The sequence below is a fragment of the Rana temporaria genome, chromosome 1 (assembly GCF_905171775.1).
Source record: "Rana temporaria chromosome 1, aRanTem1.1, whole genome shotgun sequence".
NCBI classification, from domain to species: domain Eukaryota; kingdom Metazoa; phylum Chordata; class Amphibia; order Anura; family Ranidae; genus Rana; species Rana temporaria.
The window spans coordinates 243,232,231-243,250,501 of record NC_053489.1 but is presented as its reverse complement, the minus strand read 5'-3'; the positions used below and the strand labels follow the sequence as shown (position 1 = coordinate 243,250,501).

At 41.6% G+C, this 18,271-nt stretch overlaps 1 protein-coding gene across 3 annotated transcripts in view; it reads left to right on the top strand.

The window, feature by feature from the left end:
• Nucleotides 1-18,271, top strand: part of SMTN (smoothelin) — a 218,487-nt gene that overhangs the window by 79,298 nt on the left and 120,918 nt on the right. For all 3 annotated transcript variants that reach the window (XM_040352229.1, XM_040352210.1, XM_040352219.1), the window contains exons 2-3: nucleotides 12,795-12,946; nucleotides 18,082-18,163. In XM_040352229.1, coding sequence (XP_040208163.1) covers nucleotides 12,795-12,946; nucleotides 18,082-18,163 — 234 coding nt within the window. The remainder of the gene's footprint in view (nucleotides 1-12,794; nucleotides 12,947-18,081; nucleotides 18,164-18,271) is intronic.

Here is an 18,271-nt window from a genome sequence, read left to right as displayed (position 1 = left end):
ATTCCTGCAATACAAAGGCATTTTGTGTTGTAACACTTATGCCCCCTGCACTGTACATACACTATGGGACACATTCTCTTACAATGAGCAATCCTATTGGAAAACAACCTCCTCTCACTGCAGGAATGCCACGGAAAACTTCAAGTCTGCAGAAGATATCCAACTTGGAAATAAAATAAAACCTTGGATTGCGAGCAGAATTCGTTCCCGGAAACAAACATGCTTGTATTCCAAAGCCCTTGTATATCAAAGCGAATTTCCACATAAGAAATGATTCGTTTCAAAACCATTTATTCATAAATCCTTCAGTTTTAAAGTCCATATAAAAAGATTATAGCAATGTGATTGGGGTTGTGTAGCCATAAAATATTAACCCACAAATGGCAGCCTCCACAAGGCGATTGGAAGCAAACTCAAGCAGGAGCTACAGAGTATAAAAGAGAAGAGAGATGCCTCTAAGGCCCCGTACACACAAGAGGATATCCACTGGATAAATCCTCTGGCGGATTTGGATCTGATGGCTGTACACACCATCAGATCGAAATCCGCGCAGAATACATCCGCGGTGACGTGGCGACGTGCGCGACGCTGGAAGGTACATACTTCCACGCATGCGTTGAATCATTACGACGCATGCGAGGGAGGGGATCGGACGGACTGATCCGGTGAGTCTGTACAGACGACCGGATCAGTCCGCTGGACTGGATTCCAGCGGATAGATTTCTTAGCATGCTAAGAAATTTTTATCCGCTGGGAATCCGTCGGCAGGATTTTTATCCGCTGGGAAATGTCCGCTCGGACGTACACACGACCGGATCTATCTGCTGGAACTGATCCGCGGATCAATCCCAGCGGATAGATCCGGTCGTCTGTACGAGGCCTAAGGGCCCTTTCACACGGGCGGACAAACGGTCCGTTTATTACAAGTCCGTTTACGGACTTGTAATGCATCCCTATGGGATTGTGGACGTTAGCGGATGCATCCGCTTTTTCAGACGGAAGAAAACCCTATTTTTCTTCCGTCTTGCGGAACGGATCAGATGAATACGGACACACGGTCCATATTCATCCGATTCCCCATATGGGAGAGCGGAGGAAAGACAGGGCGGTCTCTGCACAGTGTGTGGGGACCGCCCTGTCCGCCGACAGCTCAGCAGGGATTTACGGATGATCCCCGCTGAGCCGACGGACACACACGGGGCTGATCAATACGGACCCGCTCCGTGTGAAAGAGCCCTTAGTGTAACAATATGGTTACATTTAATCAACGATGTAGATGGTGGTGCGGAGGACGGTCTATGTGGACAGCTTTTACCCCGGATGCCTGCATACTTTGATGTGCTTGTTTTAATCATCAACCATGGGAGTTGCGAAATGTTGTACCTTCATCAAATGTAATCCTAATGCTACATTTAGAGGCGCCTCTCTCTTCTATACTCAGTTGTGACATGATGCTACTTGTATATCAAAACATCGCTTGTATAGCAAGTCAAAATGTATTAAAAAAAATGTATTTGTCTTGCAAAACGCTCTCAAACCAAGGTTTTACTTTACAGTGTGAAGGCCATCTCTTGAACCTTTTGTGTGGTTATTTTGGTATGTGATATCTACAGTACTGGTTGTGCATAACATCATCAAGTCCTGTGATGTCAAAGGTCCTGGTTGCAGCTGTATTTAGCGTGTTAGAGAAACTGTAGTGACAAGGTGGTTCTTACAGTGCAGGATTCTTGGTATAATTTGTTTTTCTTAGGTTTACTGTGGGTTTAAAAAAAAAAAAAATTACCTGGAGGATAATTTAGTCAGTCATAGGTGGAGTTGGGTCAAACACCCCAGTGTTCGGTTCGGACTCCAACACTATGGGACCCGAACTTGAAAAGTACAAATTTTGAAGGCTTATATGCAAGTTATTGGCTATAAAAGGGTATGAGGGCCTGTGTACTGCCCTGGGGGACATGTATCAATGCAACAAAAAAAAATGTTTTAAAAAGATTGTTAAAGTAGCAATTATTTTAATTCTGCTTAAAGTGAAACAATAAAAATGGTCTGCCTGTAAAGTGATGCATCTGTACCGTGTAAAGAACCTGCTGCAGCAAAAATTGACATTTTATAATGAAAAACAAATGACATTTGAAATTGCTGGCAATACAAAAATCCATACCGGACCCTTATCCAAGCATGCAGGTCAGGGAGGGGAGAAGGGAGGCCCCCCCCCCACTTCTGAGCCATACCAGGCCACATGCCCTCAACCCCAAAGCACCTTGTCCCTATGTTGATGGGGACAAGGGTCTTTTCCCGACAATCCTGGGCTGTGCATATGGGCGTCTGCAGGCAGGTGGCTTATCGGAATCTGGAAGCCCCCTTTAACAGATCCCAGCCCCCTCCTTATGTGAATGAGTATGGGGTACATTGTAGGCCTGAAATAACAACCAATCGATTAATCGACAACTAATTGATCATGAAGATGGTTGTCACTATTAAACAGCCAGCTGATTAGTTGGCCTGCATACAGAATGAATTATTTGTTTCAATAGCAGAAAATACAGTGCAGCACATATACAGCTCATTACACCGTCCATACGTGTCAAAGTGCAGCACACAAGGCTCAGTACACCATCCATCCAAATTCTCAGGCATGTCAGTAAGTGCCTGAGAATTTGTGTAGTTCACTGATTGGAGGCTTGTTGTGTTTAAATAACTGTTTTGATTTTAAGACATTTTCTGTATCACTTCTTATTACTTAACTGTTAGATTTTATGAGATGAAGGGGGGGGGGGGGGGAGGGGAGAGAGAAAAATCAGCATTATATATCAGCCGCCGTGATTTTTTAAATATCAGAATCGTCCAGAGATGTGTATAATGTTACTGTCACTGTTTTTCGGTATAAGGCCTCATTCACACGGACGGACCGTTCAGGTCCGCCTGTCAGTTTTGACGGCGGACCTGAACGGCCGCTCCATGCATCCCTATGGAGCGTCGGATGTCAGCGAAGACATGTCCGCTGACATCCGATCCGCTAAAAACGGACGTAGGGGGGCACGTCCCCATCCGTCCATATCGGATCGGGTAAGATCTGATGAAAACGGACATGCTGTACGTTTTCATCAGATCGCTTCATAGGAGACATCGGTGCCCGACAAGCCCCTCCCCGCTCAGTGAGAGGAGAGGGCCCATTCAGACTGGTGATGCAAGCAGTTCACTCCAAAATGCATATCCCAGTGTGTTCCATTGCCATTTATTTCAAATGGCACTCCACCAAACTAATGCAGTATCTGGGGGTACCTGCCATGCAGTTTTTTGTGTGTGTGTGTGTGTGTGTGTGTGTGTGTTTGTTTGTTTTTTTTTGTTTTTTTTAATAAACTGGTTTCTGTGGCAGTCTGAAGCTACGGAGGTGAGTAAATGTCACAGGTAGGAAAAAAAATATTTTGCTGTCCAAAAACTTGAATCTGTTCTACAAAAGATCATCTACCATGTGCATGTCCACCCTTGGCCTTAGTTGGCTTCATAGGCTGGCTTTGGCCTTGATCTGGTTGGAGAAGATGAAGAGCGAATTAGCAGTACTAATATTCAGACACGTGACTTTTAATATCACGCAGGGAGCAGTAGTCCTTGACTAAGTACAAGGCTTAGGCGATTTTTAAGCTGGTACTGACCTGCCCACTCCTTTTTTAGTTCCCAACCTTCTGTATGATCTTCTGATAAAATCTGGGATGTGCAGCTGCCCATTAGGAGTCAGTTCAATTATTTTTTTTCAGCCTTTATTCGTTTAACATAATTAGACCAATGAATGATTTCTGAAGTTGTGGTTTTCTGTGCTTGGGTCTTGTCTTCATTAAATATAAGCACGAGTTTCATTTCAAAACTGTGCTGACCCAGGGGACTTCATAAAACATTTGTGCTTTTTTTAAAAATTCCACTAAAACAGAACAGTTTTTGGCATCGGAATGAATTCTCTGCAGTAAAAAGTTTCGATCTGTAACGATCATCCTGGCTTGGGGAACAATTGTTACAGATTGGAAACATTGCTACGTAACTCCATTAGATTGCAGCTATACTGCTGCCAAGATCTTATCTGCTTTAATAAGATTTAGAAAAAAAGCGTGCATGTTTATCATGAAATCCCTTGTGCGGGAACATTATTCTGAATTTTCCTTCCCTGTGCGCCACAAGAATTGACTTTGAAGTGCAGGAAGCCTGTTTTTTGTAGTGTGACTACATTATCAGATTCTTAAACTGATCAGCAACTTGAAATTTTCACTCCTGAACATTTAACTAGTTTTGGCGTTGCAGCAGGAGTATACTACTTCCACTGCTTTTGTATTTAACCTATCTAAACCCCAAAACAAAAATGTATATTGTAGATTTTCAATCATTGGATGCAATTTTTTTTTTTGTGTGTGTTTTTTGTTTTATATTTGCACCTTGTGTTGCAACAAATACCTCTATCCATGAGTGACAATGCTTACCCTAGGTTCACACCTATGCGTTTTTTCAGCCAGTGCATTTTTGGAAAGGGTCAGGGACTTTTCTTTCCCGCAGCAGATTGCATTTTGCGTGTGGACCCACACCAATAGACCTCAATGGACCCACACGCAAGTATTTTTACAAGCTTTTTTTCCCCTTCTCTTTCTTTCTACGTATAGCTGGTTAAGGAATGGGCTGGGAAGATGGCCGCAGTGTCCTTAACAACCGATTGGTCATCAGCTGTCGGCGGGCTTCGCCACAGACAGCTGAATGTAAAAGGAATTGGCAGCAATGAAAAAATCGGATAGCGGTTTTGTGTTTGTGTTTTTTTTGTTTGTGGTGTGTGTGTGTGTGTGTGTGGTTTTTTTTTTTTTTTAATATCTGCAATTCTTCTTTCCTTTTTTATTTATTTTACAGTCAGCTGTCAGCAGGGAACCCCCCCCCCCCCTGACAGCTGATGACTCATCGGTTATTAAGGACACAGCAGCCAACTTCCTGGCCCTCTCCTTAACCAGCTATTCTGAGAAAGAGAAATAAAAAAGAAAAATTCATGCAAAAACTCAGGTTTAAAAACGCATTAATTGCCTGAAACCCGCATAGATGTGAACTTAAAGCAGAGGTCTGCCCGCCACTGAAAAAATTTAAGCCAGCAGCTACACATACTGCAGCTGCTGGCTTTTAATAATGGAACACTTGCCTGTCTTGGAGTCCAGCGACGTCCGCACTGCAGCTGATTATTTCATCACCTGTAGGTTAAGGGAACCCGGCAGTGTAGCCTTGCGGCTTCACACCGGGAACCCTACTGTGCTCTGTGCCTCTCTCATTCTGGCCCAGAGACAGGGGGAGGAGGAAGGAGCCGAGCGGTGATGTCAATAGCCGTGGCTTCCGGAAGTGGGAACAGGGTATCGGTCAAAGACGGGTATCCTGTCCCCCCTCCCTAAAAGGGGGGGGGGGGAAGAGACAAATGATATATATTTTTCCTTTTAGGTTTGACCTCATTAAATGGTTTTGGTAAATCTAAAACCCTTTCAAATTGTATGCATGCAATTAGGCATGCCTTAGCACTATATAGTTTTAATTGGATGTAAATATGATTCATAATATTTGAGCTGGGCACATATATCTGCAGTATTTTGTTATCTCTCTTCAATGAGCCAAGTCCCATAGCTCTCTCCCAACTGTTCCTCTGTTATCAGCCTAAACTTTTTAGACAAAAGCAGCCTGAATCTTCTGTCGGGGGAGGTTGCTAAAATAGATTAGCAGGGAGCTGGTCCTATTACGAAACACCTCTGAGAGTCTCTGCCTATGTGGAGAGGGGGTGTGTGCCTTTCCTCCAATCAGAAAATGTAGCTATCTTGGCTGTGTGCCCAGCTATCACACTCTGTGTTAACCAGGAAGAGAAAATCTCAACTTTCTAAACAGTACATATATGTGAAGACAGCAGATGTATATGTGAAGACGGCAGATGTAAATGTAAAACCTATGTAGGGAGATTTGGTTCACCTCTGTGTATCATCTGAGGCTCTTCACTTCACTTCACTGGGTGTATGGAGGGTTTACATTCACTTTAAAGGTAAATCTAAAGGAAACTGAACAAAAAAAATTGCATAATTTGTAGCCAGCTTTAGACTACAAGCATGTTGTTCGCCCCTCATTTCCATTTCTTTAGGTGGGAGGGATTTTGTAGTTCAAGGTAGATGGATGAGAAAGCTAATGATGATCTCTCAAATTGTTTAAAGCATTATTGCACAGAAAGTTACAAGAACTCAAGAGTTCCAGTAGAATCGGCAGACTTTCTCCTGGTTGTACTAGAAGCTAAAATATGTGAATATTTTAATATATAATAAGTGAAATGCCAGGAATGATCTTGTTTGAAAAATTGCAATGGTCTATCCTATCTATCCTACAGTGATCTTCTGGGTCCTGCTCCAGCAGCTTCCCTTCTGAACACAAGGGGTTGCTAGCTTGGTACCCCCCACCATTCAGAGAACACCTTGTATTTTTATTTTTATTGGCACTAGACATTCTCTGATTGGAGAAATTAAAGTTTATAAAGTCCTCTCCACCGCCCCCACCCTCCATATTTCCACCTCTTATTGCCACCCTAGGTGGGGCATACAAGAGACGTGCATGGCTGTGTCCTGGAGCGACAGTTCTTAAAGGCACATATTATGCAAAGGCACACGAGATGTCAATTTTAACAGTTTTTTTGTATCTCATTATTTTATTTATTTTGTCATAGATTTTTGAATCTCTCCCAAACTTTTACAGATTCGTCAAAGAATAATTGAGATAAGATCTTCACGATGGGATATGAATGTTCCATGTTCAGTCATTCTGTTCGCTCCCTGTGGGTTTTATGGTGAATTGATTTGTTTGCTTATTTTGGTAGAATTTTTTTGTACAGTTTATTTATAATTCTTGCATAATGACTTGAAATCCACAGACTTATCAGTGAGGGGGAATCAACCATAACATTCACTGATTTGTTTCCAAGTCTTTTTTTCCCTAGCCGATCTATAAGTAGACCTAAAAACAAACTGTTGGCCAGCTTTAACGTCTTGTACAGACTTAATTTTTTATTTTATTTTTTACTTTTTTGTTTTTTTATTTATTTTTCTGTTCTTCTATTTTTGTCTGCATTCCACATCCTGCCATATTTTGCAGCACTCCACTTCCCCTGCAAAGAATCGTGCTCTCGCTATGACAGCCTGAAGCTCCAAATAAAGATGTTCAGGAGATAAAAATTCTTAGAAAGCCACTTTCACTGGTGCTTATTACATGTCGGGACAAATTGTTTTGTGGTTTCTTTCTGCAGATCTTCAGTTTGTGCATTTTTTTTTTTTTTTAAAAGGTCAGGTTTAATAGCAATAAAGCTGAATTCCAGGCAACCCTGTAAATACAGTTTTAAAGGCCCCATACACGCTACTTGTTTTTCTGCAGATTTTTGTCTTCAGATTTACCAAAACCATGTAGGGCCTGCCTGATTGCATACAAATTAGAACCTCCATTTTTTATATATATATATATATATATATATATATGTCATTCTCATAAAATTAGCATATTGTGATAAAGTTCATTATTTTCTGTAATGTACTGATAAACATTAGACTTTCATATATTTTAGATTCATTACACACAACTGAAGTAGTTCAAGCCTTTTTATTGTTTTAATATTGATGATTTTGGCATACAGCTCATGAAAACCCCAAATTCCTATCTCAAAAAATTAGCATATTTCATCCGACCAATAAAAGAAAAGTGTTTTTAATAAAAAAAAAGTCAACCTTCAAATAATTATGTTCAGTTATGCACTCAATACTTGGTCGGGAATCCTTTTGCAGAAATGACTGCTTCAATGCGGCGTGGCATGGAGGCAATGAGCCTGTGGCACTGCTGAGGTGTTATGGAGGCCCAGGATGCTTCGGTAGCGGCCTTAAGCTCATCCAGAGTGTTGGGTCTTGCGTCTCTCAACTTTCTCTTCCCAATATCCCACAGATTCTCTATGGGGTTCAGGTCAGGAGAGTTGGCAGGCTAATTGAGCACAGTAATACCATGGTCAGTAAACCATTTACCAGTGGTTTTGGCACTGTGAGCAGGTGCCAGGTCGTGCTGAAAAATGAAATCTTCATCTCCATAAAGCTTTTCAGCAGATGGAAGCATGAAGTGCTCCAAAATCTCCTGATAGCTAGCTGCATTCACCCTGCCCTTGATAAAACACAGTGGACCAACACCAGCAGCTGACATGGCACCCCAGACCATCACTGACTGTGGGTACTTGACACTGGACTTCAGGCATTTTGGCATTTCCCTCTCCCCAGTCTTCCTCCAGACTCTGGCACCTTGATTACCGAATGACATGCAAAATTTGCTTTCATCCGAAAAAAGTACTTTCTCTGTAGCCCATGTCAGGCGCTTCTGCCGCTGTTTCTGGTTCAAAAGTGGCTTGACCTGGGGAATGCGGCACCTGTACACGGTGGCTCTGGATGTTTCTACTCCAGACTCAGTCTACTGCTTCCGCAGGTCCCCCAAGGTCTGGAATCGGTCCTTCTCAACAATCTTCCTCAGGGTCCGGTCACCTCTTCTCATTGTGCAGCGTTTTCTGCCACACTTTTTCCTTCCCACAGACTTCCCACTGAGGTGCCTTGATACAGCACTCTGGGAACAGCCTATTCGTTCAGAAATTTCTTTCTGTGTCTTACCCCCTTGCTTGAGGGTGTCAATGATGGCCTTCTGGACAGCAGTCAGGTCGGCAGTCTTACCCATGATTGCGGTTTGGAGTAATGAACCAGGCTGGGAGTTTTTAAAAGCCTCAGGAATCTTTTGCAGGTGTTTAGAGTTAATTAGTTGATTCAGATGATTAGGTTAAGAGCTTGTTTGGAGAACCTTTTCATGATATGCTAATTTTTGGAGATAGGAATTTTGGGTTTTCATGAGCTGTATGCCAAAATCATCAATATTAAAACAATAAAAAGGCTTGAACTACTTCAGTTGTGTGTAATGAATCTAAAATATATGAAAGTCTAATGTTTATCAGTACATTACAGAAAATAATGAACTTTATCACAATATGCACATTTTTTGAGAATGACCTGTGTATATATATATATATATATATATATATATATATATATATATATATATATATAATATAATATAATATAATATAATATAATATAATATAATATAATATAATATAATATAATTCGTTTTGGTAAACCTGAAGACAAAAATCTGCAGAAATCGCATGTATGGGGGTCTAATACATATTTGAGAGCACGTTCACCACCAAAATAATTTTTCTATCAAATCGGCATGATGCAATCACCCCTGCCAGACAGCATAGTTGGGTTATTGACCTCCACTGCAGCAGCACAGCTAGGCGAACACCCCCCCCCCCCGCACTTCAAATCTGCCAAGTGATTTTAATGCAGCACACCGACTAGATCAGTGGTTCTCAACCTGGGGGTCAGGACCCCCACGGGGGTCAAATTATGATTTCCCAGGGGTCCCCGAATCCTGGGCTGTTCTTGAAGCCCGCACCACTCTCCCTGCCTTTTTGTGGGCCGCCCAGCTGGGCTGTCCCTGGAGCCCATGGCCTCCCACTCGGCCTCTTCGCCCATTCAGTTCACGGCATGGGTGGGGGTGGGGGAAGAGGCTAGAGGTCAGCTGACTGGTGAGCAATGTGAAGTGGGAGGGGCTGGAGGAGACCCCATCTCCTGATTCCGGCATAGGTGCCACTGCTACGAGATGCCACAAAGTTGGAGGCACAGTGAGTAACACTACCTGTGATTATAGTTGCCATTAAAAGTCCTCACAAAAGTTCTCAGATCAGTAGTTGACCTTGTTCAAGAGCACCTAATCCACTCATCCCACCAAGGAGTAAGAGAAGGAATACAAATAAAGAATACATGGAAGGGAGAGGAAAAGAGGGGTGGAACAAAGAAAAAGGGAGAGAAAGAACAAGAAAGACGGCTAGAGAGGGATGGGGAAAAAAAACAAGAAATTTGGATAGAGAGAGATAAAAGGGAAAGAAAGGAGAACAAAGAGTAGTACATCCGAAAATGTACTATAAGGGGTTTTAATACTGTACAAGTGGAAGGGACTTGGGGAGAGCTAAATGTCTTGTGGGTTAGGGGTGCAAATTACTTGTCTTGCCTTGGGTGTTGACAACCCAAACTACGAAAATAATTTTACTGTTAGGGGTCCCCAAAACTTGAGAAATTTTATCAACGGTCACGGCACTAGGAACGTTGAGAACCACTGGACTAGATCAACACTCTTCCTCTTCTGGTCCGCATGTTAAGTCGGTACATGTGCTTTCAGCGGATTGGCTCATAGGACTGTCCCTCCCTGCCACAGCCTGCTGTGCAGGAGATTACAGGAGAATGATATAGGAGCAAACTTGAAAACTCTCACTATTTGCATTTATAAATGCCTGATTGTAGTATAACTACAAGAAATGCCTGACCTCCCAGTTTAAAGGAACCTTGCCACGTAGGAATATGGGGGCGCACACTGCCGAATGCTTTTCAAAGGCGCATTTACCAGGCCAGTCCTTTGTCCTTCACTTGTTTAAAATGTTTTTATAAACGTAAAAAAAAAAATTCTTTCTTTATAGAAAACGGGTGATACTTGCATGCTCTGTGCAATGGTTTGCACAGAGCAGCCACAATCCTGCTCTTCTTGGATCCCCTGTCAGCGCTCCTGGCTCCTCCCTCACCAAGTGCCCACCATAGCAAGCTGCCTAGGGGCTCGTATGCAGGATCACTCCCAAGCCAGCTCTGTGTGTCAATAGACAGAGTGCAACTCGGCCCTGCTCCCTTCTCACTGTCTAATTGACATCAATGGGAGCTAATGACTCCCACTGCTGTGTCTGAGCCAATTAGGAGAGAGGGACGCTACTTTTTTTTTTCAGAGCTGAATATGGCTCTGCTAAGTTTTATAGGGGGGAGTTGCGCTCAGGTTTTTTACCTTGTGCGGCTTAATTGTACGATTTCCATTGCAACTTGATTAGATTCTGATACGACTTTGGATGACTGTGACTTGTTGCGTCTTTGGCTTTTGATCAATGTGATCCTTTTTTTTTTTTTTTTTTTTCGTGCTGTACAAAGTCATTAGACATGTGCAGAATGGAAACATTTATTTTAGTTTCGAAAATTGAGCGACCGATTTCAAATTCTGTGTGAGGAATAGCTGATTGTTGAGGAGCGGCAGCCCCGTCCTTAACCAATGACTCATCAGCTGTCAGCGGGTTTCCCCACTGATGATTGAATGTAAAAATAAGAATGGCAGCAATTAAAACCAAAAATTGGCGTGGGGCCCCCCACCAAGGCATACTAGGCCTTTTTGGGGTACTTTTCCTTTTATTAAAAATAAAAATTGTGCTGGGTTTTATTTATTTTCATTTACGTTTTACACTTTTTGTTGACTAGTAGGGGCACTATGTACCCCATACTCATTCACATAAGGGGTGGGGGGGGGGGGGCAGGATCTGGGGGCCCTGTTTCGGAACGTATGCCTTAAAGCGTTAATGTACATTTTTTTTTTTTCCTAGGCCCCCCAGTGAATGTCTTTTTATTTAAATGTATGATGGCTTACTTCAGAGCGCTCAGCTGACAGCCCGCTGGTCTCCTCTCCCAATGCGATAGCTGCAGGGGGACGTGCTGGGAAACACCTTGTATGTAACAGAGGCAACTATAGAAGAAAAATAATTTTTTTTTTCGAGCAGGAGAGGATCGATGTGCTGTCAGGCAGAGAGGGGAGGGGTGAGAGACAGTAGGCTACGGATGACTCTGGTGTCGGTGCTCAGCAGCCCTGATATATGGGAGTCAGTGCAGAGATGGAAGGGCAGAAACTGGCAGGATCATCCAGGTATTACAGGGGGCCAAATGACACGGTACGAGCACTTTGCTGTATGACGTGCTCTAAGGGTGTGTGTGTGTGTGTGTATATGTATGTATATGTATGTATGTATGTATATATGTATGTGTGTGTGTATGTATATGTGTGTGTATGTATATATGTGTGTGTGTGTGTGTGTGTGTATATATATATATATATATATATATATATATAATTTAATATTTTTTTTTTTTTACGGTCAACAAACCCTTTGAGTGCCTTGACACCTACTAATATACCGGCTTGTTTAAAGTCGCTTAAAGTGTAGATTCTCATATTTTAACCTCTTCGGAGTGCGATTGTAACTATGCCTAGTTCCTTGGGTCATGTATGACTATTTTAATGCTGGGCACTCTCTCGGCACTGCTTTGGGCAAGTAATAGAAATGGCTTTGCAGCATTCTCTGTGGCCCTGCTGTATTAAATTGCATTGGATTCCCTATTTACCTTGGAGGGTTCAGTTCTCTGACTAATGTAAAGAACGGTGAACTAAGCCTTTGCTTAGTCGTGTGTGTTTGTGTGTTTTTTTTTATTTTATTTTTAAAAGCATATAATCTGCCAGCATGTGACACAGAATCTGACAAACCCCTCATGCCCAGCTGCTTTGTTGCAGGAAGCAAAATAATTGTGCAATCTCATTTATTGCTTTGCTCCGCAGGTGGCCCGAGATAATTTATCAACAGCCGGGTTAAACTTTTTTTTTTTTTTTTTTCCATGTGGTCATGGGCTGAAAATCCGGTTTTCCATAAACAAATTGTTGAAATTAAAGGCCTTGTTTGTTTTGAATATGGAAAGTCTGAGTAGTTCTTTATCCAGTCACCCCGCATCAGGCTTTTCTTAACAATTTACTTTGTAGAAATCCTTCAAAAGCCGATGCACATTTTCACTTTTGGCGCAAGCTTATGTATATCTCTTCCTCACTTGTAGCTGGAGGTGACCCTGGACCTGGCGGAGAGGCGGGAGATCCGCTCGGCGATTCGAGAATTACGCAACAAAGAGTTGGAGAGATGTGAGGAAGCCTTGGCCTCTAAACGCTTCAGATCGGAGAGAGGACAAGAGGACAAAGAGAATCAGCCTGGGTTAGTTAATGTCTTTGTTTTCTAGTGGTCCTTCATTAAAGGGAAGCCATAGTCATTGTAAGTGTAAGAATTGACTAATTGCAACATAATAGAAAGTAATATTTTAAAGTGGAGTTCCACTCATTTTTTTATGTTTGTCTGTGCTGCATGCCCTAATCTCATAGTGTTCAGAATGGACAATTTTTATTTAATTTGTTGCTTGTAAATACCTTTATTTTGTAGTCCTTCATTAATTCCTCCTCCTTATTAGCCTAGGCTATTAAGTCACAAGGCTATTTGCAAGGGTTTCTGGGATAGGCATCATGTATCCCAGTAGTCCTTGCAAATGGCCTATTTGCATAGAGAAGGGGCGGCAACTTCCTCTGACACTCCCGTTGCTATGGAAACCTATTACATCGCTTGTGCAGCATTGAGCATGTGCGAGATCTGCAAGGCTGAAATCCAGGAAGTCATAAAGTCTGGCTTCATGATGCCCACACTTAAGATGGCCATGGTCTATTTCTAGATTATAAACTAACTAAATGCTCTAACAACCTAACAAAACAGACCTTAGTTTACAGACTAACTTTACTAGACTACATTAAGCTTGTGTATTACAGGGGTATTTATATTTAAAAAGTGAACATTTTACATGCTTGTTCCACATTTTATTGCCTTTTGTAGTCCTGTTGGTATCGCTCCTTAAGTGGTCCTCTTACTGACCCATAGGCTTGCATTCAGAGACCGGAATATTGTAGTACCGTCACTGTGTATATTACTAAGCAGGAAGCAGAACTTACACATGTAGTAAGCAAGCTTTGTGGGTTTTACCTCTAACTGTAGTTTTACTTTTAATATATAATAAATATATATATTACACATAAAAACACACACACACCCCACCTCTGGCCAAACGCGGTACTGCACACCGCTTTGGTCTGAATCCTGCTCGTTTTGTGAGATAACACTCGCAAACCAAGTTCGTTTTTTTGTATTACTAAACGTTTGTTAATCGCAATACGAGGTTCCACTATCTAAAAAAAAATTAAATAAATTGCATACATACATACTAATTGGTGTCTTAAACCAACTCTGTTTTAACTGGTTCTGTTGTCCATAGCAGCCAATCAGCTTCTAGCTTTCAATTTTTCCACACCGCTTAAAAAAGTGATTGGCTATGCTCCAGTTAAGACAATGTTTCTCTTAACACTTTTTTAAAATGCATTTCCCCCTGTGCTTTTTAAAAACATTTAATACTTTTTTTAAATGCATTGATAGTGGGAAGGGTGATTTCCCTTTTTTAATTCAAAAATGTAAAAACCCTTAAACGGAACTGCAGACCGGTAATTTGCCATTTTATCCAATTCATTCATTCATTTTTTTTTTTTTTTTTTTAATAAAATGAATGTAAGTACCTAAAGTTAATCTTTGTATTAGCTCCTTGTAATCTCCTGCACAACATGACTGTCAGATTTATAGCACAGTGCAAAAGAATAGAGCCTAACAGGAATTCTATGATGGCATAATATGTACTCCTTGGGGTGAAATATTGACCAAACGCAGTACAAAAAAATCAAGGTTGCCCTCCTCCTGCAAATGCTGTTTGGCAGGTCAGTAGTTCAGTAGTTTTTGGTCAGAAATCCCCCCCCCCCCCCCCCTTCTCTCCTTCTTTTTTTTTTTTTCTTTTTCTCTGCTAGATATTCCATAATCCAAGATGTTGCAGTCAATTCTAGCCAGCAGTTGGGGTAATTGTCACATTTTCCGCTCTCATCAATTAAAAAAAAAAAAAATAAAAAAAATCCCTGTTTACGGAGCTTTAGAGCTGATGCTCAAATTTAAACCCGCAAGTAAATGAGTTGGCGTAATTCATCCTTGTATTGGAAAGCTTTATCTAAAGAAATTTCCCCATGAACACAGACGGTGCCGACATGGGAATCTGCAATGGTCTTCTCCCGGGAGGGGAAAAGTGCAAGATGCTTACCTGCTGTCACCCTCCTGCAATCTTTATTGTGCAGCCCTTCTCAGAGACTCTCATCCTTTGCACATAACCCCTTTCTAAATCCAGGTCCTTGCATGCATTCATGCTGCTCACTCATTTTCTGCAACTGGGCCTCTACTCATGCCAGCTGCAGCCATACCTTGTAGCATGCCCCCCATCCCTATGAATGATTGGGGTAAGCAGCACATATGTGAAGTGGCCTCTAGATATGTCTTGGCCCTTTTCATGCAAGGGCTGTGTAGAGCAAGGCAAGGCTGCACAATGAAAATCTCCCTGGCAGCTCTGAAGGTAAATCTTTAACTATATGTGGCTTATACCATTGTTTTTACCTTTTCAGTGTTGCTATGCTGCTGACATTCTTGATAATGAATGTATAAATCAACTAGGCTCTGACAGTTTTTTGGGGGGTTTTGAAACTAAAGAATAAGCTTAGTAGGTACATCGTTTCCAACAGATGCATTAGAACAGTTTCTTTAGCGTGAAAGCAAATCAAACCGCCCCATACAGTTTGATTTTTCGCCTGCTCATCCTGCAACAAGAGAAATATCAATACATTCCCCTATGGACAAATCTCCATTGTTGGCTATTGTATTTGCACAAATGCAGCACCCTTGGCTGCCTGGATACCTGAAAAATCACTGTATCTAGTGTAGTGTATGTAGTAAGATATTTATTTTCCCCTACCATCATTTTTGTTTATGTCCATTTTTTTCTCCTGCTTCCCTGTGTGTGCAGTAGGTCCAGGAGTCAAGGTAGCGGCCAGCTAGGAGACGAAGGAGCAAGCATACCTCCCTAGCGTCCTCTTCGTGGCCAACAGGTTGCCATTGATCTTTAAAGGATTAAGCATCCAAAACTTCAGAGATCCAGATCAGGGCCTCAGTGCACATAGGCTGGCCATAGATGGCTTGATAAAAACAAGAGATGTACCAGATTTTGAGCATTGTTTGTTAGAAGTTCATTTCTTTACTACAAGGCCGGGAGTTTTCTAAAGACTATGAGCTTTTTGAGCCCTCCTCTGCTAAAGTGCTCAAGGCAGTCGCCTCCGACTACTCCTCAGTTTGGCATGGCCTATAATATAAAGATATTTCTGCAATTCTCTAAACCAGGGTTTCCTCAACCAGGGTTCCATGGAACATTAGGGTTCCTTTTGAGGTTGCTAGGGGTCCTTGAGCAATGAGCAGTTTCTGACTCTTGGATAAGTTCCCACTGACGCCATTGATCTTTTTAGCTATTTGCAAGGGGGTAATGCTTTCCAATGACCACAAGTGTAGGGAGCATTCTTCCCACTGACCTCACACTAATGTATCAAGAGTTGTAGATATCGTAACTTTTTTTAGCAGGGGTTGCTCTAAGCCAACCAGAGATCAGAAAGACTTCTGTTTTCATGAGGGCAGATAGAACTATGAATCTATACTATAAGTCATGTAGTAACTTTTATAATTGGCATCACCCAATATCGCATAGTGGGCTTTTTATTTAATTTTTTCAGAATACGATTTGGTAATGTTTTTTTTATAGTATCCAATCACCTGAAAGGTCTTCTCCCCTTTTTTTTATTTTTTTTATGATTTGAAAAGAGGGATTAGAACACTTGTCCGTTTTTGTATTTCTGTCTGAGCCTCATTGGAGAGATCCATCCCCTGTTTTGTTTACCATTCACATTAAAAGTAAAAGTAGAGGAAAATTAAAAATTTTGGGTTATCCCCAGAAAAGTTGGAGGGGAAATTTTCGAATGGGAACACTAGGTTTGATGGCCTGGGGATTCCCCTAATTTGCATTGATTTCCTCTCACTTCTTGTTTTGGCTTTGAGACAGGAAGTGAAGAGAAATCTCCTTTAATAAGACACCAGTGGCAAAAAAAAGGCCAATGAGGGTTATAACACGCCTTTATTCTATCCAAAATTAGAGAGAGAGAGAGAGAGAGAGAGACGCTTTGCCCATAGTTCTTCTTTAAGTTAATGGATTGGCAGTGCTATTCACAAAACATAAAAAATATGCAAAATCGGCAAAGTTCACTTAAAGTACATGCGAACCCTCAGTGTCTGCCTTTTTGGCCTGTTAAATATACAACTGATAAGGTTTTGAAGTGCAAAGAATACTTATGCTAGAGAGCTCATAACTTCCTGTACTCTCTTCCTCTGCTAGCTTTTATCGGCTAGCTCTTGTTGTACTACAGAGCACCCCCTTTCCCAGGTTATGAAGAGGGGGATTTGTTCTGAGGAGTTGGCATCCTTCCTAGCCTAAGGTGAGAATGCTGTTCCTCCATAGATACAATAAGCATTGTCGCCCTACGACGGAAAGCATGCTAATGGCAGGGTCATGAGGTAAAAAATAAAGCAAAGGAACCCTGAATAAAAAAGAATGTAGCCACCACCATGAATGATGAGCTACAATCAATATCTTCAGTTTTTGGCTTGGATGCACTACAGTGCCTTTTTCATAGAACTGCAACTATTTTTCACATCCTTCCGTGCCGTACTATGCTCTCTGAGATGGCAGTGTTGAAAACGATAAACGGAAAGGGCTGGATTTGTGGCAGCTATAGTTAATTTCCCGAATATGGTGGCCATGTGGTTGTGTTCTCTGAATCATATTAAAGGCACATTTTTATGTTTACTTAAAGTGGAGTTTCCAACATCAATTTTTTTTTCATTATTGTGCTCATTAGACCTAAAAAAAATAATAAAAAAATAAAAAGTTTACTCATCTGGAAATGCCTGTTGCTATGCAGTCCCACGAAATCTGTCTTTGGAATCACCTAGGATTCTGACATCTCCCTCTGATGCTCCTGGGAAATGTGTGTCATCATTTCCCAGGATGCAGTGCGCTACCCAATTATCACTCCCCATCCAAGACTTCCAGGAAGTAAGTGCTTGTGGGCTTCACAATGCCCACAAGCAAAATGACAACGGTGTGGACATAGTTATTCAAAAAAGATAGTTTTATAAACTATGCGGAGCAGCGGCGGATTGTAAAATAGTAAGTGACCGGATTTATATTATAAAAACGCATGATGAAAGGACATACATTTAAAAAATGCTAATTGTGGTTGGAACCCCGCTTTAAGTGTATCTTTTAACTAAACGTGCATCATGTTCATGCTACCCTTGTTACTCAGCAGATGTTTTAATAATCCATGGACCATTTTTCTTTTCAGGGAAGAGAAACAGCAGCGGGCTCTGCATACGTTGGCAGGAAGGCTACAGGAGATAAATGATGTGGAGGAGCTCACAACACTGGTACATAACTTGCTGTATACGTGATAGGAATAAAACCTAAACCATGCTTCAACCCAATGCTCACCTCTTCAAATCACTCCTAACTAAACTGCTTGCATTTATCTTCCA